The sequence below is a fragment of the Aspergillus alliaceus genome, assembly GCF_009176365.1.
Source record: "Aspergillus alliaceus strain CBS 536.65 unplaced genomic scaffold BDW43scaffold_15, whole genome shotgun sequence".
In the NCBI taxonomy this organism is placed as follows: Eukaryota; Fungi; Ascomycota; class Eurotiomycetes; order Eurotiales; family Aspergillaceae; genus Aspergillus; species Aspergillus alliaceus.
In genome coordinates this window covers 588,505-613,022 of record NW_022474698.1, presented here as the reverse complement: position 1 = coordinate 613,022, position 24,518 = coordinate 588,505, and the positions used below count along the sequence as shown (strand labels likewise).

Genomic DNA, 24,518 nt, shown 5'->3' with positions numbered 1-24,518 from the left:
AAGAGGAGGTATGTGCGGGGGTCAAAGACTGAATTGGGGTGGCGGGGAAGCCAAAGCTCGATCTGAGCGGGAGGTTGGCAAAGGAAAGTAGGAAAGTCGCAATACAATTTCAAGGTACAAGGTACTCCGAGTCGTAGTACCAGGCACTTCAAGGTAGGGTCTTGTGGAACCTGTTTCCCTTGGTAAGGGGTGAAAAGGATAAGAAAATTGAAGAAAAAAAAAATTTCTCTCTTGTTTGTTCCAGGACAACAATTGAAGGGAGGAGGGGAAAAAAAAAGAAAAAAGAAAAAGAAAAGAAAGGTCTATCTCCTCATTTTTTGCCTCTTGAAGAGCTACTGCAGTGGCACGGACTGCGTGCTCATTATTTGCTACGGGGCGAACCCGGTCCGCGAATGGTGACCCCTGTCACCCATCATCCGACCGGAGGATGATGCTCATCATGTAAATCTCTTGCAGGATTTGTTTCTGCTTGGGACGATGTCTATTCTGTTCCGGTAATTCTCGTAGTGCTGACTCGAATTCAAGCTCCACCTCCGTTTTTGAACATAATCACAAAAGATAAGGATATTACCTTCTGTACGGAGTAGCTGTCCATCCCCAACCATGGGATCCAGACTCCCGACTTGGCTCCATATACCTAGAGCTGTATACTATACATTACCGTACCTGGTGATATTATGATCTTATCGTCTAGACTCTAGGGCATGTATTTTATTCCCCCACTTGACCGAATCCGGGGAACCCCAGGGGTCATTACGTCATGCCTCACCGGTGACCGCATGTGACCCTAGCCCCTTCTGATTGGTGGGGGGTCATGTGCAGTGGTCCTATACACCCCCCGTCCAGAGGTTGTACTCCGTCACTGTATGTACTAAGAATCAGTACCTAACCAGCTATATTCCACGGTTCCATTCTCTTTCGGATCATACCCTGGTGGAAATTTCTTTATATGCAACGTTCTAGCCAAGATAATATGCCCGTTCCCTCGATCTTTGTTCTAAATCATTAACTGAGCACGCACCTGGACTAGTTTCTGTTTTATCACTCGCTTGCAATAGACCTAAAATCCAACTCACCCTTCAGCAATCTCTAATGTATGTCACAAAATGTGTATCAGTGCTTAGCATATGCAATGTCACTCTTCAGCATCCCACCTTTGCAATTCACCCCAGTCCCAGGGATTGTTGAAATGTCGGGGTGCACTGCTTGCTGTCGTGCCACATCGATCATCACTCGGCAACCAATCGAGGCCTGGTGCTAAATGCTGTTATTCACCTATTACCAGGGTATCCCGGCGCTGGTTGACTCGATCGTTTTTGAATCACCCGGCTGTGTCCACTCACTCCAGCCAATTGCTCTATTCATAGCATAAATGAGATCTAACGACCCTTCTAGACTTAAGAATCATCGAATAAACGATCACAGATAGCAATCACATCTATGGAACTACTACAATCTTCCCTTCTGCCTCATCTCCTTCCATGCAGCGGTGGGCCTCCACAATCTCCTGTAACCGGAACACTCGTCCCACCCGAACCTGGAGCTTCTCCTCCTCGATCATTTTGACCAGTATATCCAGCGGTGTTCCCATGAATTGCTCGTCCATCCCAGAATATGTTGTCAGTTTCGATTCACTCGGGATCAACTCCATCGGGTTGATCTTATCCAAATGCCACTCGTTCCCCAAAATCCCTGTCATACAAACAGTCCCTCCCCTCTTCACGCACTTGAATGAATCGGCCAAGGTCGCCGTTCCCACAAGCTCGAGCACCTTGTCGAAATATTGGCCCGATGTCGCGGCAATCTGCTGAGCAATAGCCCCGTTATCAATCCAAACCTCGTCCACCCCTTGACCCCGTAGCAACGCCTCTCTGTCCTTCTTTCTAGTCGTCGACGCCACAAACGCTCCGTGTTTCTTAGCAATCGCCGCAGCCGCCAGCCCCACAGAGGACGTTCCACCACGGATCAACAACCGATCCTTAGGCCTCAGAGAGAGTGACCGTATCACCGACCCCCAGGCTGTCTGCAGCATCTCAGGAAGCGCCCCCAACACTTCCCAGGGTAACTTCGTCTTCACAATCTGTACCTGCTGGGCCGGTACGCACGTATACTCCGCATACCCACCATCAAAGGCTCGACCCATTCCACCCATAGCTGTAGCGACGGTGGCTCCGGGCGGAAATCGGTCTTCCAGGCCTGGGGCGGCGTCGATTATGCCCACGGCTTCGATGCCGAGGATGCGGGGGAACTGGACGGCGGAGCCCGAGTGGCCCTGCCGGGTGAACATTTCCGACCGATTAAGTCCGAATGCCTTGACTTTAATTCGGACTTGTCCCGGACCGGGTTGGGGAATGGGATATTGTATGACTTGGAGAACGTCGGGGGGTCCGGCCGTGTGGACGACCACCGCTCGCATCGTAGACATAGTGTAGCACCTTGTTTTAGGTATACTGGAGTTCACGATGAGATAGATGATGAATCAGTAGTTGGAACAAGATACATTTTTGGTTGTTGCCCTTGATCAGCGTCATTCCAACCGCAACGGGTCTTGGCATTCAAAGCCCACGGCTACTGCTTTTACATCCACGCCGATGTCTTGCCCACTACACCATGATCCAATATTTGCGATGGAGCCTTGTTGGCCTCATTAGTGCGCACCCTCTATATTGATTGACTAGAGTTAGTATATCTGCGGCAAGGATTCATGGTGAATAATAATGCTTTTGCTTGTCAATACGGTTTGAAGAATGACTCCTCCATTCTCTCGTCTGTTTGTTGAGGCGGAGAGAATATAGTTGACAAGAGATATAAAACCATCTAAGGCCATAAGCCTGAGGCTTAAAACTTTTGCGACCCTGGGGGGGGCGGGGAAGGTTCCGTCGGAATAGTTAGGCCAGGGTTACTCAGTTGAGATACCTAACGAACTTAGTAGTCGGTGGTGCCTTTTCCCACGAGGAGTACTTCGGATACTACTCTGAATGTTCCTGACTCCACGGAAATGAATGACTGGCACCTTCGTGCATTTACATCTAACGCCGAAGTCAGCCAGTCAGTTTCAACCAGAGTAGAGGAATACAGTACCACACACTATCATCTTTAATGCTAACCTACTCACTTGGAAAGTGGCGATATTCTATCTTAGGAATAATCTTATATCCGCTGTTGCAAACAAACTGACGTGGACGGGGATTGTTGGTCGTTGGGAAGAGGGGAAGAGGAGAAGGGACAACACAGACACCCACCTTGCAGAGATGGTTTGCGAGAAATAGGTTACCATGCATCTGGCATATCTGTGTGCTTATATATATATATATATATACACACACGCCCAGTGTCAGTCATGGCGCAAAATTGGCGAGTGCGGCATCATGGCATCGTGGACTATCCATCCACTCAGCCCGACCTTGGAGCCAACGTCTAAACAGTTTAGGATATGCGGCTGCCAGGTGCAACCAAACCAGGTTAACTACAATCTCCAGCGCGAGTGGTTTTCCCACTGTCAAACGCATAACAGAAGACGATGTAATAAAGAATATGTCCACCAAACTCCTTAAAGCTAATTGACTGAGAGACAAGAAGGGTTGTCTTCTGCAACCAGGTTGGCAATACTAGGCTTTAAGTTACGTATGGGGACATTCCTTATACTCCGACTCCTTCCCTGAAGAAGTAAGGCCATTACCAAGACGTTTACCTGTCACGATTGAAGATGCAATCACTGCTGTCAAGTCATTAGGAGAACGCTTTCTCTGGGTAGTCAGATACTGTATCAGCCAGAACTCTACCGAGAAACACGACCAGATAGCGCAGAGGGATATCATTTATTCCAATGCACATGCTACTATCGTTGCTACCGGGGTCTGCAATAACGAAATCCGGTTTACCTGGAGTAGGCACCGCCGACGACTTCCTCTACATCAAGCTTATTCGAGAGGGAGACACTTTGTTTCAGCTCTCCCAGATCTTCGGGCAGCCCTCGCCTGCTCTCCATAGATCCGTCGAGCTTGGACATATCAAGAAGCTCTTCTATGTCGATGCTGTCTGTCTTTTACCCATCATCAAGTCTACTCTATGTGTGGAGAGATGACACGCTATGAGTCTACTATAACCAACTACCCCAGGCAAGAATTATCTCGCTTTAGTAAGAAGACAACTATATTGGAAGATCCGAGTTGTTTAACACCCATTGGGATACAGGGTATCTCTTGGGAATTTAGCCTGCACCTAACACAGTACTCCACACGTGCGTTTACATGCAGCTCTAATGCTATCATGGCCTTTCGCGGTATCCTAGCCAGAAACGAGTCGCGCACCTACTGGGGCATACCATTCTTGTTCGAGGATTATACGAACCTATAGCTCAGAATGTTGACTTGCGTTTTTCTTGTGCTTTAAGCTGGGAACTTTCGTCGTCTAGTACTTCGCTAATGAATCTATGTGTGAAAAGAAGGCTTGAGTTTCCGAGTTGGTCTTGGGCCGGGGGGGGGGGGGGGGGGGGGCGCAGGCTCACGTTTGCTACTGGGTCCCTCAATGCTTTGACTCCGTTCTTCATACGGAAAGTATCTGAGAGTGATCTACAGCCTGCCAAAATTGATTTTGATTATTCTCCCCTCCATATTTGGGGAAAAGATGGTGTACAACGATTCGGCTCGAACAAATATTTTACAAATATAAAGCTAAGGTCGGCCCACAGATCTCCCCACAATTGGTTATTGAATCAACAGGCTTGCGGGCGCCTATCGTGTTCAGTCAAGAAGGAGAGCTTAGTTATCTACCTAGGTATTATTTCCTCATCGATGATAAATTCTCCGAGGTTCCTATCTTATTCTACAAAGAACCTGTTCAAGATATTATACACTAACGTGGGTTCGAGTCAGTGTGATGGCATTGTACTCTTTCGTAGAACCAAGACATTCCTGGATTGGAAATGTTCTGCAGAAATTTTCGTCATGTTGGTCCAACCATCCAGCGACGGTATGGCTGAGCGCATCGGGTCTACCTGGACAACCATGGAAGAGTAGGATCGGACGGACAAGCCATGGCGAAAGATTATTATGTCTTAGGCGCGCGGTTCTATATGGTTTTCGCTCAGATCAAAATAACAATACCTCTTGAATATCACAGTAAAGAAAGAAGGCTCTCTGTAGAAACAGATGGATTCATTATGCATAACTTGGTTCTTCTATGATCAGATTTCTGATCATGAGCAGTTGCCCTGATTCGGCCTCATCTTACCTTTATATACCAACCATAAACATACGTACCTGACCATCAACGACCCCCAAATGACACAATCAATCCCCAATTTAATTTATTTTTTTTGAATAAAACCCTAATCCTATAAAAGAGCACTCGCAAACATCTAGACCAGCATGTCCAGAATGCCAACTAAGACCAAACCCTAACTTGGCAACCCCAAATGAAGTCATACGCGTCTCCACAATGACTTCACGATGTTGTCAGCAACCAACAAAGCAACATACCTCGATGATCCATATATATCATAGAAAGAACATATAAAGCCTTTGCTTGCTGCTTGAATACTCACACACTCAATCAATCACAAGACCATTGAACATACAGCCAATAGAACACATCTACACCTATACCTACATCTCTCGCATTCCAGGTACGGCGCCACCAACTAACTATCCCACCCCTCCCCCCAAAAACCCAACCAGCAAACTAACACACCGCCCTCTAGCCTTCCACATAAAGCCAAATCAATCAAAATGGTCCGCGGCGCAGAATATGACGACGGTGTTCCCCACAGCGACAACGCCATCGAAGCAGGCAAGACAAAGGTCCACGGTGCCGGTTCTTCCGTACGTCTTTCTTTCTATAATCTACACCTTTTGTCCGTCCCTGAGAAGCTCAACATAACTGATTGTGTATCACCTAGAATCCTGAAATGGGCCGCGTGTACAGAACCGCCGAGTTGCCCGAGGCAGCGAAGCAAACTGGAGGTAATGCGACCAGCATTGGCGGTAGTGCCGGCCACTCGAGTGGAAAGGGTGGTCATGACCCGAAGACTTGGGGAGAGAACAAGGGGCTTGGGGCCCATAAGGCATGAGTTATGAATGAATCCATTTGGAGTTAAATGATGGGGGTCTTTTATTGTATGATATAGGCTTAGGCTTCTGCTACGGAACAGGGGCTAGGCTGGTCTTATTTTATGATTATTTATGAATGGATCATAGTTCATAATGGTTTTTTCTTCTTCTTTGGTTGGTTGTTTTGTAGAGAATAAGAATCTAGTAAAGGTAGGTTTCGGATTAGTCTATGTAGAAGGATATATGTTGGATGCCGTGCGATCCGGGAAAATAAACAGGTATTTGAAAAAGTGGCTAGTAGTGGCCAAAAGTCGCTAAATCGCTGTACAATTCTTTTTGCCTTTGACAAGATGTGATGGTATCTCAGGTACATCCAAGCGAGAAGAATGTATACTATGTGGTCGTCAAGGTCGAGACATCCACGTATATATAACCATTGTTTATGCTTGGGGACTCTTCTCGCCGTTGCTGGTCTCTGAGCTGTTTCGGTCGGCCCCGTTGGAGCCATTTTCCTTGGCTTCTGCTGTTGGGGTCTTTTGTTTCGCTAGCTCGAGAAGCCGCTCGCCCAGGTCTCCGAAGCCGTCGATTTTGCTCAGTTTCGATTGGAGGTACTCTGCATCCCGCTGTAATCTGATTTACTATTAGATGGTATGTACAAGATATAGAAGGGAGGGGATTCATTCTTACCTTTGCTTTCCATTGTCGGTGTGAATGACCACCGCGTCAAACGCTTTGGTCCACTGTTCCCGGTAGCTGTTGAACACGGGATCCATGATCATCGACACGGTCATGTCCGGCAGATGTTTGCTGAGCACACGATGCAGTGTACCCGTTTCCTTTGCAAGGGTCTCCATATACGAATTGACCGAGCTAGACCCCGAAGCGTCCCAATCAATCTTTTTCATGGAGTTGACATGCATAGAAGACCGCGAGCTCATAATGTCGACCAACTTCTCGTGAATGCCGGATTGGTGTTCCTGATACAGCCTCTTCACTTTGTCGAATTCGCCCATTAGTGAACTAGAAGGTGCGTGTCGACGGACAAATTCTCGAATATAAGGCACCAGCGCGATGATAAAGCTCAGAGCTTGCGAGGACAACGCGAGATGCTTCGTGGTAATGTTCTTTAAGCCAGCACTTCGGGTAGCTCCCGCACCAAGGATCAGTTGAGAGGATCGTGAATTGAATAGTTTCAACGACTCCAAAAGGCCAGGTGCAATATCTTGAATCATGCTGGGAATATTTGCCATGAGGAACAGGAATTCTTCGATGCTCCTCATCATGGCCAGCGCGGATTCCGAGAGGATGTACTTTTGCTCGTCAATCACCGCAGATCGCACCTTGTCCTTTCCATTTCCGTTGCTGGCATTCTCCGATTCATTGTCTTCAGATTTACTCTGCCAAATCTTCGAGGCATCTACCCAGGCCTCAATGTCTTTAGTGCTGGCATCGAGGATACGGCTTAGAATTGTGGTTTCCGACTCTCCGAAATCCCTTGCATCCCATCGGTCTGAGTCCATAACCTCAACAAGACTATGTCTCTGTTTATCGCCAAATCGTGAGATATAGTCTCGGATTTGATTACCAACGAGGTTTTTCAGCGCAGTACCACTTCTACCGGAGATTGCCTCGCACTCGTCGGCGAAGAGTCGGTTTAGGGTAAAGTATTTCAGGAATTGCTCCTTCGGCAAATGAGAGGTTTGCTCGGACCGAACTTTCAGAACCTTGTTCACCTGAGACTGGGCGATATCAACAGCCTGACCGAGAAGACTAGACATATCCAAAACCTGCAAAATCTCATCCTGGGCCATTGCTGTTGCCGCACTCTGTGGGCCCGCTGCGAACGCCGCCGCATTGTCTACATTCGGTGAACTGGGACTTCTCGAGGACTTCAAAACAGTGCTCGAAGGGTTCCCTAATCCACTAGCAATATCCAGAAGGACCTTGACCTGGACACTAAGCCTCCGTAAGGACTCACTGATGCCAGTATATACGCGGGCGAGCATAGTATAAGCGTCCTCTGCGTCCAGAGAACGGAGGTTACGAGCAAGGATTGATGACTTTTCCTGCTGACTGAGTTGGGAGGACCGATGAGTGGAGACAGACACCATAGACTCATTATCATCATCACTCGAGCTAGGCATGTGCTTGCGAATTAAGCCTTTCATTTCCCGCAACACCGCTGTCTTGAAGGACGTTGCTGCCGCAGTTGTATGGTGTGCTCGTGCAAGTCCAGTCAGCTGCGTATGCAGTCTCGACCTCAGCTGATCATCAAATGCCATATAGACGGGAGAAGAAGAGGTAGCACCTGAGCGTTGCACCCCACGTTGCCGTTGAAATGAAGAGCCCCAGCGCTGCAACGTCGCTTCCAGGGGCACGTGTTCTACGTGGTGTCTTAAATCACCAAGAAGATCATCCAAGAAGCGGGTTTCATACCCCATGCCAATTCGAGTTCTTAACTGGGCCAAATCATCGGACGCACCCTCAAGAGCTTTGAGCTTCCTAAGATCAATGGCGTTTCTCGGCTGCTCCTGTGAATCCTCCCTTAGAGTATCGGAAACATTCTCTCCAGCCATCAACCTCTCCACCTCTTCAAGACTACCCGCAGCCTCTTCAATATCCCCATTCTCGACCAGTTCTTCGCACCGAGACACTGATTGGACCACTTCTCGTAGCTGGGATACGGCATCGGCCAACAGTCTAACGTTTTCCCTCCGCCGTCGGAGGTTCACGATTTTCAAGCCGCCGAGTGCCATGTCACGATCAATCTTCTGAAGGTCCTTCCGCAGCACCTGTATCCGCTTTACCGAATCGGCAGCCTCGGAATGCAGCTCGCGGAGCGAGCCGAGAGCAGTGAAGAAAGATTTGGAAGCCGTTGAGATTGACGAGATCAGGTGTATTTCTACGGTATCCATATACCAAGAAAGCTTTTCTTGCAATATCGCATTTGTAGCAAGCGCCTTTCTCCCCGTTTGTGCCGGCCCGGTAGCGGTTCCATTTTGCGACTTTGGCGGGGTAACAACTTCAGACTTCTCTGATACCACATCGAACGTTCGCGGATTCTCGAGGTGAAAGTCGTCATCGAAGTACACCTGAGGAATAGTAGAAAGAGGAGTCACGGCATGTCCACGGCCACGGCCAGCGTACGATGACCGCCTCCGCCCGCGAGTGTCGAAAGGAGAGCTTGCACGGGGATTAACTGATAACGTCGAGGCCCGCCGCTCCGTAGACCATTGTGACGACAGAAATTCATTCTCCTCCGATTTGGGTGAGTTGGGCGTAGTCTTTCCTCCTTCTCGCGCCAGCTGCGACTCTTGATCTCCGGCGCTTTCTTTTGCCTGCTGGAATACATCATACAGCGATCCAACCTGAGATAAGTACGGCTCGAAGACCTTAGCCTCCACACGAGGTATATTTGTCAACGTAACCGGAGGAATGTCGCGGGAACTCGGAGGCCTATACCCACTAGACGGTGCAGCAGTGTGGGGAACAAGACCAGTGCGAACAATCGGAGGTTGTAGGAGAGTAGAGATGGCTAGATGAATTAGCGTACCAACAAAATACGCAACGTATCACAACGTACCATTTTGACCTGACTCTGCTATTGACCCATGGCGACCGGAAGAGTCGAGAATTCCTCCAATGCTAACGATCGAGCTTGCCGTCGACCCTCGTCTCAGGGGGTACCTCTGGGGCGGAACGCGGGGAGACTCGAGCTGATTGAGAGAATACTGAGATAACGAAGGTGTGGATGCACCTGAAGCTAGGCTGTCAATCGACTTCCGGGGGCTCGCAGAGGACATCTCGTGATGTCAAAGTTGTTTGGCGACTCCAACGGCCACCGTGCTATTTTGGACGACGTTATCTCCACATGACAAGAGGACAGCTGTAGAATAGTCCGGTGGGACCGAGCACAGGCGTTCCTCCAATGAATTCCCGCTACAAGGATCTTGGTATCCGAACGAGGCTTCAAATAGGAGTTCGCTTAGGGTCCAACGTCACCAGCGGCACAAGCACAAGTAATCCGACCTCCGGGGAGTGTACTTTTGGGGATTCAGAATGACAGCCGGCCCAATCGGGTAAGGTGTCCTGGCTGAGAGGGGGTCTAGTCCCAGTTGGGAGGAGCCGGAGCCACTATCTTCCGTGCACGTCTAGACAAACATAAGCTGCCTTAAGGCCAAAACCACTTAACACGTGCCATACACGCGACGCGCATCGTTCGTGTCCTCTTGCAATTTCTTTGGGCGGTGATGGTGATAGTCAATAACATATCCACACATTCCCCTCGCTCCCTCTCAACCCACCCCTCCCTCAATTACTGTCTCCATAATGGACAGGCGTTCACCTTATTCTCTGAGCGTTCTCGCTCCTAGCACAAATGGTGCAGAAGAGTCCCGGACACAGATCCAGCAAAAGTTACGAGACTTCGTTTTAGAATTTCAGTTGGATAATGCGTTTATTTATCGGTATGTCGCAACGACAATTGACAATACGGCAGTAAAACTAATTCAGTTTTGCAGAGACCAGCTTCGGCAAAATGTGCTCGTGAAGCAGTATTACTGCGATATTGATATCGCGCACTTAGTGTCTTATAATGAGGAGCTGGCCTACAAGCTCACCACCGAACCAGCGGATATCATCCCCCTTGTGAGTGACACGACTAGAGAGCACGAAGAAAATTGGCACTAACCACCAGTGCTATTTCAGTTTGAAAATGCTCTCCAGCAATGCACACAGAGAATCGTCTACCCCTCTCAGAGAGATGTCGAGCTCCCATCCCATCAGCTCCTACTTCACTCATCTGCAGCACATATCTCCATTCGTGACCTTAACGCAACAAATATCTCTCACCTTGTCCGCATCCCTGGTATTGTGATTGGCGCATCTACAATCTCATCGAAGGCAACAGTCGTTCACATCCGTTGCAAGAACTGCGATCATAGTGAAAACATTCGAGTCGAAGGCGGGTTCACGGGCCTATCACTTCCCAGGAGGTGTGGCCGCCAGCAGCAACCTGGTGATGCCCCTGGCGAGCAGTGCCCTCTCGATCCTTACGTTGTTCATCACGAGAAGTGTCAATTTGTTGATCAGCAAGTTCTCAAGCTCCAGGAAGCCCCCGACCAAGTGCCCGTGGGTGAACTTCCCAGGCACGTTCTCGTCTCTGCAGACCGGTATCTCGCTAACCGGGTTGTACCCGGTTCCCGCTGCACAGTCATGGGCATCTTCTCTATCTACCAGTCTAAAGGCGCCAAGAAGGACGGTGCCCCCGCAATTCGTAACCCTTATATGCGGGCAGTAGGCATCAGCACCGACCTCGATCACACTATCAAGGGCAATGCCATTTTCTCAGAAGAAGAAGAGCAGGAATTTCTGGAGCTGAGCCGTCGGCCTGATCTATACGATGCTCTGGCCAGAAGCATTGCTCCCTCTATTTACGGCAACCTCGATATCAAGAAGGCTATTGTCTGCCTGCTCATGGGCGGTTCGAAGAAGATTCTTCCCGATGGTATGAAATTGCGTGGAGATATCAACGTGCTGCTTCTTGGTGACCCCGGTACGGCTAAGTCTCAGCTGCTTAAATTCACGGAGAAGGTGTCGCCCATCGCCATCTACACATCCGGTAAAGGCTCGTCTGCAGCTGGTCTGACAGCTTCGGTACAGCGAGACCACGCGACACGCGAGTTTTACCTGGAAGGAGGTGCAATGGTCCTTGCGGATGGGGGTGTGGTGTGTATTGATGAATTCGACAAGATGAGAGACGAAGACCGAGTCGCCATCCATGAAGCTATGGAGCAGCAGACTATTTCGATTGCCAAAGCCGGCATCACCACCATTCTTAACTCCAGGACATCCGTTTTGGCCGCTGCAAACCCTATCTTCGGCCGCTACGATGACCTGAAAACTCCCGGCGAGAACATAGATTTCCAAACCACCATTCTGTCTCGTTTCGATATGATCTTCATTGTCAGAGACGATCACGAACGCAGCCGTGACGAGAACATTGCACGACACGTCATGGGCGTTCACATGGGTGGTCGAGGTGTTGAAGAACAGGTAGAGGCTGAGATCTCGGTGGACCAGATGAAGCGTTATATTAGCTATTGCCGCACGTAAGTTCCTGGCCTTCTAACTCCCCCATATTATCCACGCTTTACTAATATACTTCTCACAGCCGTTGCGCCCCGCGTCTATCCCCTGAAGCTGCAGAGAAGCTCTCGTCTCACTTCGTTTCGATCAGAAAGCAAGTTCACCGCGCAGAGCTCGACGCCAACGCGCGTTCTTCCATCCCTATCACAGTCCGTCAACTGGAGGCCATCGTGCGTATCACTGAGTCTCTAGCCAAACTTAGCCTGTCGCCAATTGCTACAGAAGCACACGTCGACGAGGCCATCCGCCTCTTCTTGGCCTCGACCATGGACGCAATCACTCAGGGCGAGGGTCAAGGTAGTAAGGAGATGATGGAAGAAGTCAGCAAAATCGAAGACGAGCTGAAGCGCAGACTTCCCATCGGCTGGAGCACCAGTCTTGCCACCCTGCGCCGTGAGTTCGTTGACGGCCGGGGTTACACTGAACAAGCCCTAAACCGGGCCTTGATGGTCCTACAGCGGAGAGACACTGTCCGCATCCGCTCCGGCGGATCCCAGGTGTACCGCCACGGTGTATAGTTTTCTTTCAGCTTTGTTCGCTTGATGACTGATGCTCGCATGGAGTGTGTATGGGCTATGGGACGCTAATGGTTTAACTTTGGGGGAGCATGCATTACCTGATATCATGTCTTTATAGAAACTGGACCTCGGGCACAGCGGGCTGACGGTGTACGGCGTTGCTTTACATTTAATTATACACGAAATCACCACCGGTTCAGAAGATCGAAGAATTTCGAGTAACAAATCAAGATCTCCATCGCCATCTAGTCTCAGCACCAAGCAACAGTAACCGTAGTATAGCAAAAGCCAACCTCCCCCCTTCCCTTTCAAAGAAACACCCCTCTCAAAATAACTCCAACAGAGGAGGGAGCCGTCCTCAAAGAAAACCCCAAATCCGCCCAACTCCACAGTCCCAACCCTACTATGCCTCGTCCCCAACCTCTCAAACAACCTCACATGTCTCACCGCCGCCCTATAAAGCACGTCCACCATCTTATGCCCAGTAATCAGCACCTTACAATGCGCTGGAACCCAACACGCCCTAATCACAACCCCCCATCCCGCCAACCTCCTCCGACAGCCCACACACATCCTCCACAATCCCCCCAAACACTCCCCCCGTCCTCCCATTCCCCACACCGACAGCATACGCCCACAACAAACCCTTCGCCACCATCGAACCAGAAATCACACTAACAACATGCTCCTCCCCACAACCAACAACCCTCTTCCCGATCCGACTCAGCGCAATTCTCAACACAGCCCCGATAGCAAATAGCTCCGGCAACTCGACCCATTTCCCATCGCACAGGTCTGAGATTGCGTATCCCCCGTCCAGCCACTTGTCGCCGCTGGCGGGCGTCTTGTAGGCTGCTGCTGCGCCGGAGGAGTTTGTTGGACCCCGAGGCGTCGGCCCGGAAGATGTGGTGCTGGAGGCGGGTTGTGGGGGCTTCTTGGGCGGTGGTTATGTGTAGGAAGAGAGTTATTTCACGACTATGGTTCGTAGAAGAGTCATTGTGCGGGACATTATAATCGCTTGTCAGGTGGGATGTCTGGTAAGTCCTACTTGCCTGTTCCATGGTATCTGGATCAGGACATAGGACTTGTATTTGTGGGATGTCGATTGTCACATCGTGATATTTACTTTGTACCTGGGGATTGGAAAGAGTTGAGTATTTTGCTTTCTTATATAATAACAGACATATAGACAGAATATTTCCTGAGAAGGGGTAGAAGCAAAAGATCTCATATTCTCGGCACCACTCCTTGATAACCCTGCCTTAGAAGTGTGATCTTGGATGTAGCCATCTAGAACATACCCAATCCAGCTCTACTCTCAGCACCAAACGCTCACTATGTCTTTACCAAACACCTGCTCCGCCTTTACAAATCAATAAGCCTGCTTCGCCCCCTCAGCAGGCCCCTCCCACTCCTGCCTCTGATCCGTAAATACCTCTATATCAAGCCGAGAGATGACATCGAACAAAGAAGCCTTCACAATAAGGCTGGGACCCCCTGTAAGGACAGGACTATATGATTATTTCAGCCATCTTATCCAGGATTAGCATAGAGAGGACCAAGAGAAGGTAAACCAACCTACCGCAGTTCGAGCAGAATTTGCGCTACGGCGTGGACATATATTAGCGCAGGAGGTAAAATGGGGACGGACAGAATGTCACGAAGAGATGATGATACCTGGATGCGGTTTCCGCTGACTGTGTTTGTATCCTCGTATGCTTTTAGACTGGAATGGGGGTCTTTGAATGTGACATCTGCTTCGGGGAGGACGTAGTTTATGGAGGAGCCTTGGTTTAGAGATTTAGTGGGTTGGATAAATACGGGTTGAGGGCTGAAGGCTGACCACCGCCGGATCTACCGCAAGTACGACTATTGTTGAATTAGCGTATAATTTGATGTAGAAGTTAAGGCAATAAGGACATACCAATGGCAGACAAGTGGAGCGGAGACCCTCGGCACGGTGATAATGAGACTGACAAAGTTTGGGCCATGGCTCGATGTGGATTCAACTAGCTTTGGTCGCTCATGGAGTGTATAGATATGGGAATCATGGGAAGACATTCCAGATCTGGAAACTTGATCATCTTCGTTCTTTGTACGGGGGTCAATTGTATCCAATCTGGCCTAAGGGCAAGTCCAAGATGAGGGTAAGTCCAACTACAGGTAACTCTAACCTCAAGGCAGAAGAAATCAGCGTTCATTGGTTATACATCGATATGGAGGTGAATGCTAGTATGGATGGTTTGCCTTGCTACTTGATTTACTTCAACTGAGAAAGTAGCACGCCTAGAGCTGTATAGCGCATGGTCTTATAGACAGGCATATATATATTAGCCTATCTAGTATATCGAGCGGGTTGCCCGTCGTTTTGTATTCCCAGAGCTGAGAGTGTATTGTGAGATGCATAGAGAACGAGGAGAATTTATCATTCCTGTTATATTCATTTTACCTATATTCTCATCATCTACATATATAGTGTAGAAATCTGAAAAATCGTTTGTTCATAACTAAAAATCATTGCGATCCAGGCAGTGAATGGTTGAAATCGGAAGACTTCCCCCCAACCGAACCCCGCGGTTCCAACCGACGTCAACTCTTTCCTTACACCACTCGCACTCTACAATACAACTTCTAAATCAATAAGACATACCTTACATCTACTAAAACTTCCGGAACTAATAGCAACTACTGAGGAGCAAGCGAAACGCAAGTGCTTGCTGGGAACGACTCCTTATCGTACAATTCCCCGCACCCCGCTATTACAACCGTCCTGTACCGCGACATTACGAACCGTCCGATCCTGCCAATATGGCCCCGACCATTCGTGTCGTCGGCTCTCTCAACGCCGACATGGTGTCCGTGACATCTCGTTTCCCTGAGCCCGGCGAGACGATCACCTCCTCATCATATTTTATTAGCGCCGGAGGCAAGGGCGCGAACCAGGCCGTTGCCTGCGGACGGCTGTCTCGCACGCAGTCAGGCTCACCTACATCCCCAAGCAAGGGCTCCGTGAAAGTGGAGATGGTTGGCGCTGTCGGCGGACTGGACGGCCACTTTGATGCCTTACTAAAGCCCACCCTCGAGAAATCCGGTGTCGATACGTCGCGGGTCAAGATCGTCAAGGATGCATATACGGGAGTGGCGGTGATCATTGTGGATTCATCAGCTGGCGGAGAAAATCGCATTTTGTTCTCTCCTGGAGCGAATTATCAAGGGATGCAGCCGGAGCCGCCCGTGCTGGGAATGGCGATGGCAGCGCCGGTGCCGGATGTGATTGTCATGCAAGGGGAGATCCCCGTTGAGAGCGTGATTGGGATACTCCGAGACATTGGGGCGTGGAAGGCCAGGAACCGGGCTGAGGGTAAGCGCGGTATTGAGGCCGGCCCTGATGTCATGTTTAACCCTGCACCTGCTCCACCGGGAGGATTGCCGGAGGACTTGTACGCTGCGGTCGACCACTTTATCATGAACGAAACGGAGGCCGCACTGATAACTCCGTCGGCGGAGCAGCTGCTCAAAGTGGTTCCGGACGCGGAGGGGCAGAGCGATAAGGACAAGGTGGCTCGGTATTTCCACCAGTTGGGCGTGACGTACGTTCTGATCACGTTGGGTTCCAAGGGTGTTTGGTACAGTGCCACTGATGCCAGGACATCCGGGCCTGCGGATGGAGTCAACCGCTTTACCGGTCAGATTCCCGCCGCTCCGGTCAGCCGGGTGCTTGATACCACTGCAGCAGGTGATACCTTTGTCGGCGCATACGCAGTGGAGGTGGCACGGTGGCGCGAGCAGCGACGTGTGGACGGCAAGGCCGGGCAGGATATAACGAGTGAGGAGAAACCCATTCGGTATCAGAAGGTCATGGATGACGTCACGAGACTGGCGACACGGGCCTCAGCCCGCTGCGTGGAGCGACAAGGCGCTATGGACAGCATTCCATGGGAAGATGAGATTTAATTATGACCGAAATCGGATTGGCGAAGAAATGTATATTACTGCAGAATGTCCAAGGAGCTTATGATAGACACATTTAGACGGTGCGACTCTCCACAGGTATTGGGAGAGCTGGCATGCATTAGAAAAAAAAGGGTTGGAATGGAACACCATCGGGAATTAAATAGTAAAATAAAAAGCAAATCGCCTCGGTGACAACCACGGCGTCAAATATGTCTTAAAAAGACGGAACTTGAGCACTGATGGAATGAGCACGGAGTAACCCCCCAGCATGACAGAAGGCCCGGCATTTCATTCCGCGATACCCGACCATAACCCTGACTTCATGCACCATGAACGAACCTCGACATGTAAGTTGCATGCGTTTCACAATCTAGAATCTGTCAAACCCACCATCATCATCATGGTAAGCACGAACCTCCGCCGTGTTTCAAGTACTTTCAGCGACAGTGAAACATAGGCTGAGAAGAAGCCGTGAAGAATTCTAAGAGAAATTTAAATTGCCATTAGAGCCGGCCGATCTTCATTTCTACTTATAGAAAAGGCGCTACGGATAACTTAATTAAAGTTACTTTGCTCCCTATGTTCGGACTCTGTATAACATGGTTTCCGTGTAGCCGCCGTGGTAAGGAAGGGGTGGTGTTGCTCGTGAAACAGGGATAGGATACGTGTTCAATGCTGGGAGACTGAAGACTTGCATGAGCCTGAATCTAGCTTTTTTTTTTGGGTTCAAGGGTCGTGAAGGGGTCGCGTTGTAGGGATGGAATCATGATGTACTTTATACGTATCTGTAGGTATGTATGTATGTATGTAGGGTACGTACTTTAAGGCCAAGTAGATAAGAAATTTCTAATTACAGGTCAGACTTGTAAATTTCAATCTGATTTCTTAAGATAGATAGGATAGATATCTACTTCGAGTATACTCTCTGTACCTACATACATACTTTTGATCATCATGGATATCACTACCTACAAACCGGAAGCTGCAGGATGCAACCTATCGAAGTTAAACCTCATGTAGGTACGTGTACATAACATGGCCAAACCGGGAAACGTAGCTTTACTGCTACAAATGGAGTAGGTGAATGGTCTCCCAATGGTTTAGGTGCTATTTCTCCACTAATTGACTGGCCTTGGCCATCACACTGCTATAGAGCGTCAAGGCTTGCTCAAGGGTGATTAATTAGGCTTTGCACAGATAGAGGGTTCATGTATTGCCTACAATACATTACTACTAGTAGTGATAGTCCACGGCATAATTAATTCTTCTCTATCGGAAGCTCATAGTAAGTATTACACAGAAAGTGTAGATATGTACATACTGTACCTCGGCGCATTTGGCATCAGGTGGGGAAAATGAAAATTACCTTAGTCGTGTCACGTAGCTAAGCAGATCGATATGGAAACCGCTGAAGATCTAGCCACTCCGACAGCATGTACAACTACTGTGGCCCTAACTCTAGCAATTCGGAGTCAATGACACCGTAGTACGAGGAAAAGAAAAGTATAAATAGAATAAACGGTGTATACTCGTCATTCGCCTAAGAAGATCTTGAAATGTATGGATAACTATCTAACCTTGAATGGCTATTATGTAAGAATCGCGTACTCGACCAGGAGACGCGCTATTTTTTTTTTTGGGAGTACCTAGATATGGGAATACATACTGAGTACTACTAGTAATAAGAGAAGTACTAAGTAGAGCAGGTTGAAGTGAGGGGAAGGGAGTTGAATTGGACCTCGTGAGCCAATCCGTACGCGCCTTGCAGCCCCAGGCTTGCCAAATCGAGGTATCAAATAGACGACGACACGTCTTCCACGCGTTTCGCCCCTCCCTTCCTACACATACTTCTGGAGGAAATGATGATGATTCAATAATCATTCCTCTTCCAGCTTTATCTTCGCTGAAACTACACACCTGCATGTTTCGCGCTCTTCAATTGCCATTCTCATTCCGATTCCCTGCCCTCCATTTTTAGACATTCCTCTCCACCCTCTCCTTGCCCTTACCTCCATAAGCTTTATATCTCACTCGATTGCCACCCTTTGGATGTTCTTTTCTTCCATCCCATCCACGTCCCCTCGTTGTGTATCATCCTTAGTATTGTTGCTGTGTAATATACATACTGAACGTGTTGTTTGTGTTGAAAAGAAAGATCCGGTCGGTCGACACGACTACTCCAGAGGCCCGTGGTCCTGTCCGACTTTTGACCTCATCCTCCCTAGATATTGTATAACTCACATCCGTGGCTCTGTCGAGATTGGTTCCAACGTTGTATTGAACCACTAATTTCTTTTCCTTTTTGTCCGTCGTGATTTGTTGATCACGACACTACTCTCCCACTAGACCGCTCATCATCACCCCCACTTTCTGGACGCGACCAAAACAAATCCACAACCGCGCGCAGGCATTACATCTCCACTCGACCGCAGTCCTCTATTGCTGCCTGGTTGATATCTATTTCTTCAACCCAATTGCTCTACATTGCGGTTTGTTTCATTCGCCCTTTAAAGTCCCATCAGGTAATATGGCCGCCCTCACAATGACCCCCTCGACTATGCGGCAGCCCTTTGCAAGCTTGGATACACCGCGCGCGCGTTCCTTGCTCAAATCAAAGATGAACTTGAAAAATCCACAAAATGGTATGATTCTCTCGAAGCGTCGGTTAACCCGAATACAAGCTGACTCCGTTATTAGGCGCAATCTTGTCCGGCAAGAGACAACCCCTGTCGGAGGTGGACACCGAGAACATTGATCCAACAACCTTCAAATCCTCAACTAAGCGCAAGCGTATCTCCGATGAGGATGACGAGAATGAACCAGTCAAGAACGCCATAAAGCCTATGAAGACTTCGCGGATCACATTGACAACCATAAAGCCGAATGTGGCTCCTCGCGTCCCGGCCACGCCCTCTAAGGTCTCCTTGTCTACCCCTAAGTCCGCTCCCACCCTCAAACCGGCTGGACGTTCCCCACAGGCCAAACCCTGCAAGCCTTTTGCTCGCCGTTCGACCATTATGAAGAGCCGTCCCGAGTCTGTAAGCAAAAAAAGTGTCCATCGTCCATTCTCCCTGGCAGCCGCACTGGCAAGCGGCAAACCAACGAGTCAAACTGTCCCCAAGGCTCCCGCTTCTTGGTCCTTCGACATCTACGTGGATTCGGAACAGGAAGAGATGACCAACCTAATGCAGCACTCCACCTGTGTGTTAGATATCAGTGATGACGAAGGCAAGGTGGAGACGAGCGGCCGAGGAAAGGAGAACATCCCCCCTGTCGAACTGGGAATCGACCTTCCGCGCTCTCGCCAACAGGAATCGCCCGCCGCTGCCCGCAAGTCAGTTATGATGGAAGAATCTCGAGCTCCTCTCGGCGACTTGAATGCCGCCGATTACTATGGCGATGACTGCCACGCTTTCTCTTACACTATCGTTTATGATGACGAGGAAAACGAGCCGACTTCATCGAAGAAGAGTCCTCTTCCCCCCTTACCTCAGTCCAGCCCACATAGCCGCAGCAAACTCTCCAGTGTATCTTCCATCTCATCACTGATTGAAGCGACCGTTCCCGAGCAGCAGGTTGCGGAAACGAAACTCGAATCATCTGAGGCAGAGATTGAGGTGTGGGAAAGTGAGAGCGCTGCGGAGGAATCTACGGAATCGACTTCGTGAACATCATTTCATCATCATTCTTTTTGGTATGGCGTACAGTCAAAATCGGAGTTGGAGTTATAGCACTTGATTATATTCGATACCCTTTTGGATTACTTTCATTTTTTTTTTATTTCTATATCATTATCTCTGGTCTTGATGACTCCTCGACTGTGACTTGTTCCAGATCTCCTTTGTCCCTACTCGAATGGCTACTGACCGAAGAGTACATTTTCTATTGTTCCTTCATAAACTATCCGGACTAATATTAAAATGCTTGTTTCATTGGATTTTCCTGGCTTTCTGCCACTCATTTCACTGAACGCTGCTACGCCTGTGCTCACGAGCGAGAATGTGTCACGTCTTTTGATGTCTTATGATGTACATACATCCACGTAAACAATTGGATTAGTATGAATAATTATTTTGGTCAAACAAGTCACTGTCTTATTTTACATAAAAATAAAGACAGCGTAAATATAGCAGACAAGCATCACTGCCGTTTTCCTGGCTTACGCTTAGGTCTCGATTCCTCTATGTCGTCACCCTCGTCTCCTCCTTGATCGTCATTCTCGTCACCATTTTCGGCAATCATAGCGGCATCCATAACGTCGTCCACAGCTGCTTCCAAGATCTCTTGCTTCTCAATAGCTTCCTCTTCGCCTTCACTTTCATCCTCGCCCGGCGCATCCCGCCACTGCACTCGCCGGCCGGTAACACCCTTCCCACGTTTAGACTCCTGCTCCTGCCCCTGATTCGTCAACTCTCTCCACGACGGCGTCCCCTTAATCATAGCCCTGATCTCCGTCGCCATCGTCAAATCTTTGTTGGAAGCAACACTAGCATCTAGCGAAAACGCGGTGTTGACAGTGTCCGGCGTCGCGTGATCCGGGAATTGCAAGATGCGATCAAAATCGCTGTCATCGGGGACCTGGTCTGCGACGAGCGCGAGAATCTTGTGGCGCATGACCAGCTTCAGTTTGGCGAGCGTGCCGCTCCCGTACCAGCCGTCGCTGACGATGTCGCATGTCTCGCGGAGGAAATTGGGCGGCTGGGCCTCCGGCGGCGGGAACACGATGCTCCTGAGAAGGGGGTCGGTGATGTCGCAGAACATCCACATGCGGCCGTCTAGGGGCAGCGGGAGTTCGCCCTTGAAGAGGTGGGTATCTGATTTTAGATCTGCATTTGGGTCTGGGGCTGCTGCTTCGTTGAGACGAGGCACAGCGTGGCGACGGCCGCCGTAGCCGTCGCGCGCCGTGTCCGCTTCCCGGGGCAGGATTCGGAACATGACCGTTTGGTAGAGGCGGTAGTCAGGGGATGTTCGCGGGTCGTGGCCAAATTTGATGATTGCGTCGCGCCAGGGTCCGGACCGCATGATGTAGCCTACATAGGGGATTGCGTGCTTTAGGGCGTAGCGCTGTTCGGCGGTTTGGAGGTTGTTGCGCAGACCGCGGCGGGTCCAGGCTGGTCGTTGGCTGAAGAGTTCTTTCACGATGCCTACTGTTTCCTGGAGGATCTTGTCTTGGGTCTCCAGGGGTGGACGGCCTTCTTGGGGTTTGGATGGTACCTCTGCCACGTCGTAGGCGACGAGATGGGTTAGCACTTTCGCTGATTGTTGCGTGTTGACGATTGTGACGTTGCCGGAAGAGTCGACGGATTGGCGGACTGCTTGGTTTTGGCGATATCTATTGCATGGTGTTAGAATGAAATGGGCTTATACTTCTTGATGAGATGAGGACATACGCATAGGTAAATGGGATATCTCCCTGACTGAAGGATGGTGGCGGAATGATATCCACGTTTGATGTAGCGCCTTTGGTCATATCCAGGTCGAATTCCTTCATCTTCTCATCTGCAACACTGTTAGTCTTCCACCTAGTTAAACCAACGGCCTTGAATATAACGAACAATCAAACGACAAAATCTGATCCCGAAACCGATTAGTGAAGGAACTAGCAGACGTCGAGAATACGAAATCCGGCATTCCTATCAAAACCACCCTCCCCAATTAGCATCTCCCGTAAGACAGAAGAGATCAAGATAAAACAAACCCCGAAAAACATGCGTCCGGTTCACAGTACCCACCGCCTCAACCTGGTATCTGCCCACGTTATCGCGCAACGTCCGCAGAAGTTCCTCTGCGCTGCGCCGCGGCTGAAGCTCAGGATTAAGCGTCGAGATAGGGACACCCGTGAACGGCTCATTCGATCCCCGCTTACGCCTACGGCCGGTCTGTTTAGGCACAGTCACCTTCAACAGGACGTTGTTGGACGGCGAGCTGGTTGATTGGACGGGTCTTGACATTGCATCCTCTGGTCGAAGATAGAGGTCAGCTGGTGTATCAGCCTTTGGGGGGTTCAGGATCTGGGATTTGTTAGCTTCAGATTGGGGAGTTCCGGGTTATGGTGGAAATAATCAGCATGATGTGGAGAGGTAAGTGTATCGTATCCCGTACCTTGGAGATTCCCATGTTACCCTGCAGTGTGTTGATGGCTTTATCGACGTTCTGGATAATAGCCGGGTGCTCAACGCTGACGATTTGACGGGATGGGATGTCATAGAATGGGGCTGTTCTGGGGCCCTGGTGTTCGGACATCATGGCTAATAGCTATGGTTCACTATGGGCGGATATTTATGTCGGGTGGCTGCTGAATGAAGTCAAGATACAGATGTATATTTGCGCCAGTACGAGGGTTAGACTGCCATTGACGTCAGAAGGGAAAGAGGTTGTTCTTGAGAAAGCGCGATAGTATAATATCAGAGCAACCCGAGGCAGCGTGATGTCATTACTGAGGGTTATCAGAGATGTATCTGTACTTCTTCCATATGTACATGTAGTAGTAGTTGCTACATTCATGGTTAACTACTTTATATGCTGGTGAATAATTGTCGTTCACGATCACGTGATTCCGCACCCTCTCTTTTTTTTTTTTACACTTCTTTTAAAATTTCTTTCATATGGAGGGTCATTTAGATTGAGATTGAAACATGGCGAAAATTTTTAAAAAAAAAAAGCATGAAGAGTAACCGTAAGGGTCCTTAACTTAAGGCTACTAAAAGAGTCCTCCTGACCATGCGGGCAGCCCACGTATTTTGGTCGATAAATTTTCCCAGGGTTGGTCCCTTGCCTGGTGTTGTACTGTACCTGTCCTCAGGCACGAAAAAGCGCCCGTACCTATAATCGTGGCTGAGAGTGGAAATAACGAGCATAAATCTGAAACAGTCATAACAATTGATTTGATGGCCGTAGAAGGAACGCCAAAGAACAAATATATATATACATATATATATATATATATTCTGTATGAAGTATAGAATAGACTTTCCTGTACTAAATCTTTTAGTAGCTATCTCTCTGCCAAGTTCTCCTTTACTGGGAGTTTACCGTAGTTGGTTGTACTATGTATGGGACTAAGGTCAGTTCCACGGCTTCCACCAACACGTCTGAGCGCACCTCGCCCTCTCAGCCACACACCCCCCGTGAGGCCTTCGATCCCTCTTCCTCATCAATCGGCCTTCTATAAACAATCTGTTTTCTCTCTCTTTTCTCTATCCTATAATAGTCGCGAAGAATTCATTTGAACGGCATTGTGTGGACGACAATCGTGCCGTGAGTCTCAGTATATACGGGGACTCTCTCCCACACCCCCGCTTCTCAACGAGCCGCTAAGCGACAGCCAACGGAAAGACGATTCGATCGTCTACGGACCGACTAACTGCCTAAGTTGCTCCTATACCGCCCAGTTCGCGCCTAAGGAAACAGTGTGAGAGCGACCGAACATCTCCCCCTTCTACTCGTCCCAGTCTGATTCCACTGAGGTAAGTCATGCAGCAATAGTTTCCTGTTCTTCTTGCGCGTCTAGAACCACTTTTTGTTTGTCCCCCTCCTTTTTAGTTTCTCATCTATATGTTCGTTGACATACCGCCTCTTACCCCCCGAGGTGTTCCTGTTGCTTCAATATCCCTCCCCTCTATCCACCTGGACAAATTCTATCATTGGATGTTAGAATCTTACTCCGGCGTTTGTTCACGATTGCCCTAATTGCTTTTATTCCATAATCAAAATAACAAAAACCCTAATCGATGGCTATGTTCAACTGCGTTGTGGTTGGAATTGCTCATGTGGTCATTTCCAGGCCGACATAAACAATCCGGGTCTCCTGAACCGCCATTCACCCTGTCCAACTACGTCCCCTCCTGCT

The 24,518-nt window shown here is 49.2% G+C and overlaps 8 protein-coding genes across 8 annotated transcripts; 4 read left to right on the top strand and 4 right to left on the bottom strand.

The window, feature by feature from the left end:
• Positions 1-892: 892 nt before the first annotated feature.
• BDW43DRAFT_273036 (zinc-binding alcohol dehydrogenase family protein) lies at positions 893-2,656 on the bottom strand. The gene has a single exon (XM_032041586.1). It carries the CDS (start codon positions 2,423-2,425, stop codon positions 1,439-1,441), a length of 987 nt encoding a protein of 328 aa, XP_031901655.1. The 5' UTR covers positions 2,426-2,656; the 3' UTR covers positions 893-1,438.
• Positions 2,657-5,729: 3,073 nt separating this feature from the next.
• Positions 5,730-6,070, top strand: BDW43DRAFT_310073 (uncharacterized protein; the record flags this gene model as incomplete). Its single annotated transcript, XM_032046829.1, has 2 exons — positions 5,730-5,822; positions 5,900-6,070. 2 exons carry the CDS (start codon positions 5,730-5,732, stop codon positions 6,068-6,070), a joined length of 264 nt encoding a protein of 87 aa, XP_031901654.1.
• A 220-nt stretch (positions 6,071-6,290) lies between these two features.
• Positions 6,291-10,075, bottom strand: BDW43DRAFT_273035 (vacuolar protein sorting-associated protein 54). Its single transcript, XM_032041585.1, has 3 exons — positions 9,634-10,075; positions 6,738-9,585; positions 6,291-6,680 (listed from the first exon to the last, which is right to left on the bottom strand). The coding sequence occupies exons 1-3, from the start codon at positions 9,851-9,853 to the stop codon at positions 6,491-6,493; spliced, it is 3,258 nt and encodes a 1,085-aa protein (XP_031901653.1). The 5' UTR covers positions 9,854-10,075; the 3' UTR covers positions 6,291-6,490.
• A 180-nt stretch (positions 10,076-10,255) lies between these two features.
• BDW43DRAFT_273030 (MCM DNA helicase complex subunit MCM5) lies at positions 10,256-12,876 on the top strand. Its single transcript, XM_032041584.1, has 4 exons — positions 10,256-10,516; positions 10,571-10,697; positions 10,758-12,160; positions 12,223-12,876. The coding sequence occupies exons 1-4, from the start codon at positions 10,380-10,382 to the stop codon at positions 12,713-12,715; spliced, it is 2,160 nt and encodes a 719-aa protein (XP_031901652.1). The 5' UTR covers positions 10,256-10,379; the 3' UTR covers positions 12,716-12,876.
• Positions 12,877-13,941: 1,065 nt separating this feature from the next.
• Positions 13,942-14,942, bottom strand: BDW43DRAFT_273025 (GFA family protein). The gene is made up of 5 exons (XM_032041583.1): positions 14,640-14,942; positions 14,559-14,584; positions 14,393-14,502; positions 14,294-14,319; positions 13,942-14,226 (listed from the first exon to the last, which is right to left on the bottom strand). The coding sequence occupies exons 1-5, from the start codon at positions 14,774-14,776 to the stop codon at positions 14,088-14,090; spliced, it is 438 nt and encodes a 145-aa protein (XP_031901651.1). The 5' UTR covers positions 14,777-14,942; the 3' UTR covers positions 13,942-14,087.
• Positions 14,943-15,159: 217 nt separating this feature from the next.
• Positions 15,160-16,798, top strand: BDW43DRAFT_273024 (ribokinase). Its single transcript, XM_032041582.1, has one exon. It carries the CDS (start codon positions 15,524-15,526, stop codon positions 16,667-16,669), a length of 1,146 nt encoding a protein of 381 aa, XP_031901650.1. The 5' UTR covers positions 15,160-15,523; the 3' UTR covers positions 16,670-16,798.
• Positions 16,799-18,922: 2,124 nt separating this feature from the next.
• On the top strand, positions 18,923-20,433 carry BDW43DRAFT_54471 (uncharacterized protein). Its single transcript, XM_032050226.1, has 2 exons — positions 18,923-19,311; positions 19,367-20,433. Exons 1-2 carry the CDS (start codon positions 19,197-19,199, stop codon positions 20,335-20,337), a joined length of 1,086 nt encoding a protein of 361 aa, XP_031901649.1. The 5' UTR covers positions 18,923-19,196; the 3' UTR covers positions 20,338-20,433.
• Positions 20,434-20,756: 323 nt separating this feature from the next.
• BDW43DRAFT_273020 (transcription factor TFIIIC subunit TFC1) lies at positions 20,757-23,144 on the bottom strand. Its single transcript, XM_032041581.1, has 5 exons — positions 22,772-23,144; positions 22,368-22,680; positions 22,225-22,302; positions 22,060-22,168; positions 20,757-22,001 (listed from the first exon to the last, which is right to left on the bottom strand). Exons 1-5 carry the CDS (start codon positions 22,784-22,786, stop codon positions 20,810-20,812), a joined length of 1,707 nt encoding a protein of 568 aa, XP_031901648.1. The 5' UTR covers positions 22,787-23,144; the 3' UTR covers positions 20,757-20,809.
• Positions 23,145-24,518: the final 1,374 nt, after the last annotated feature.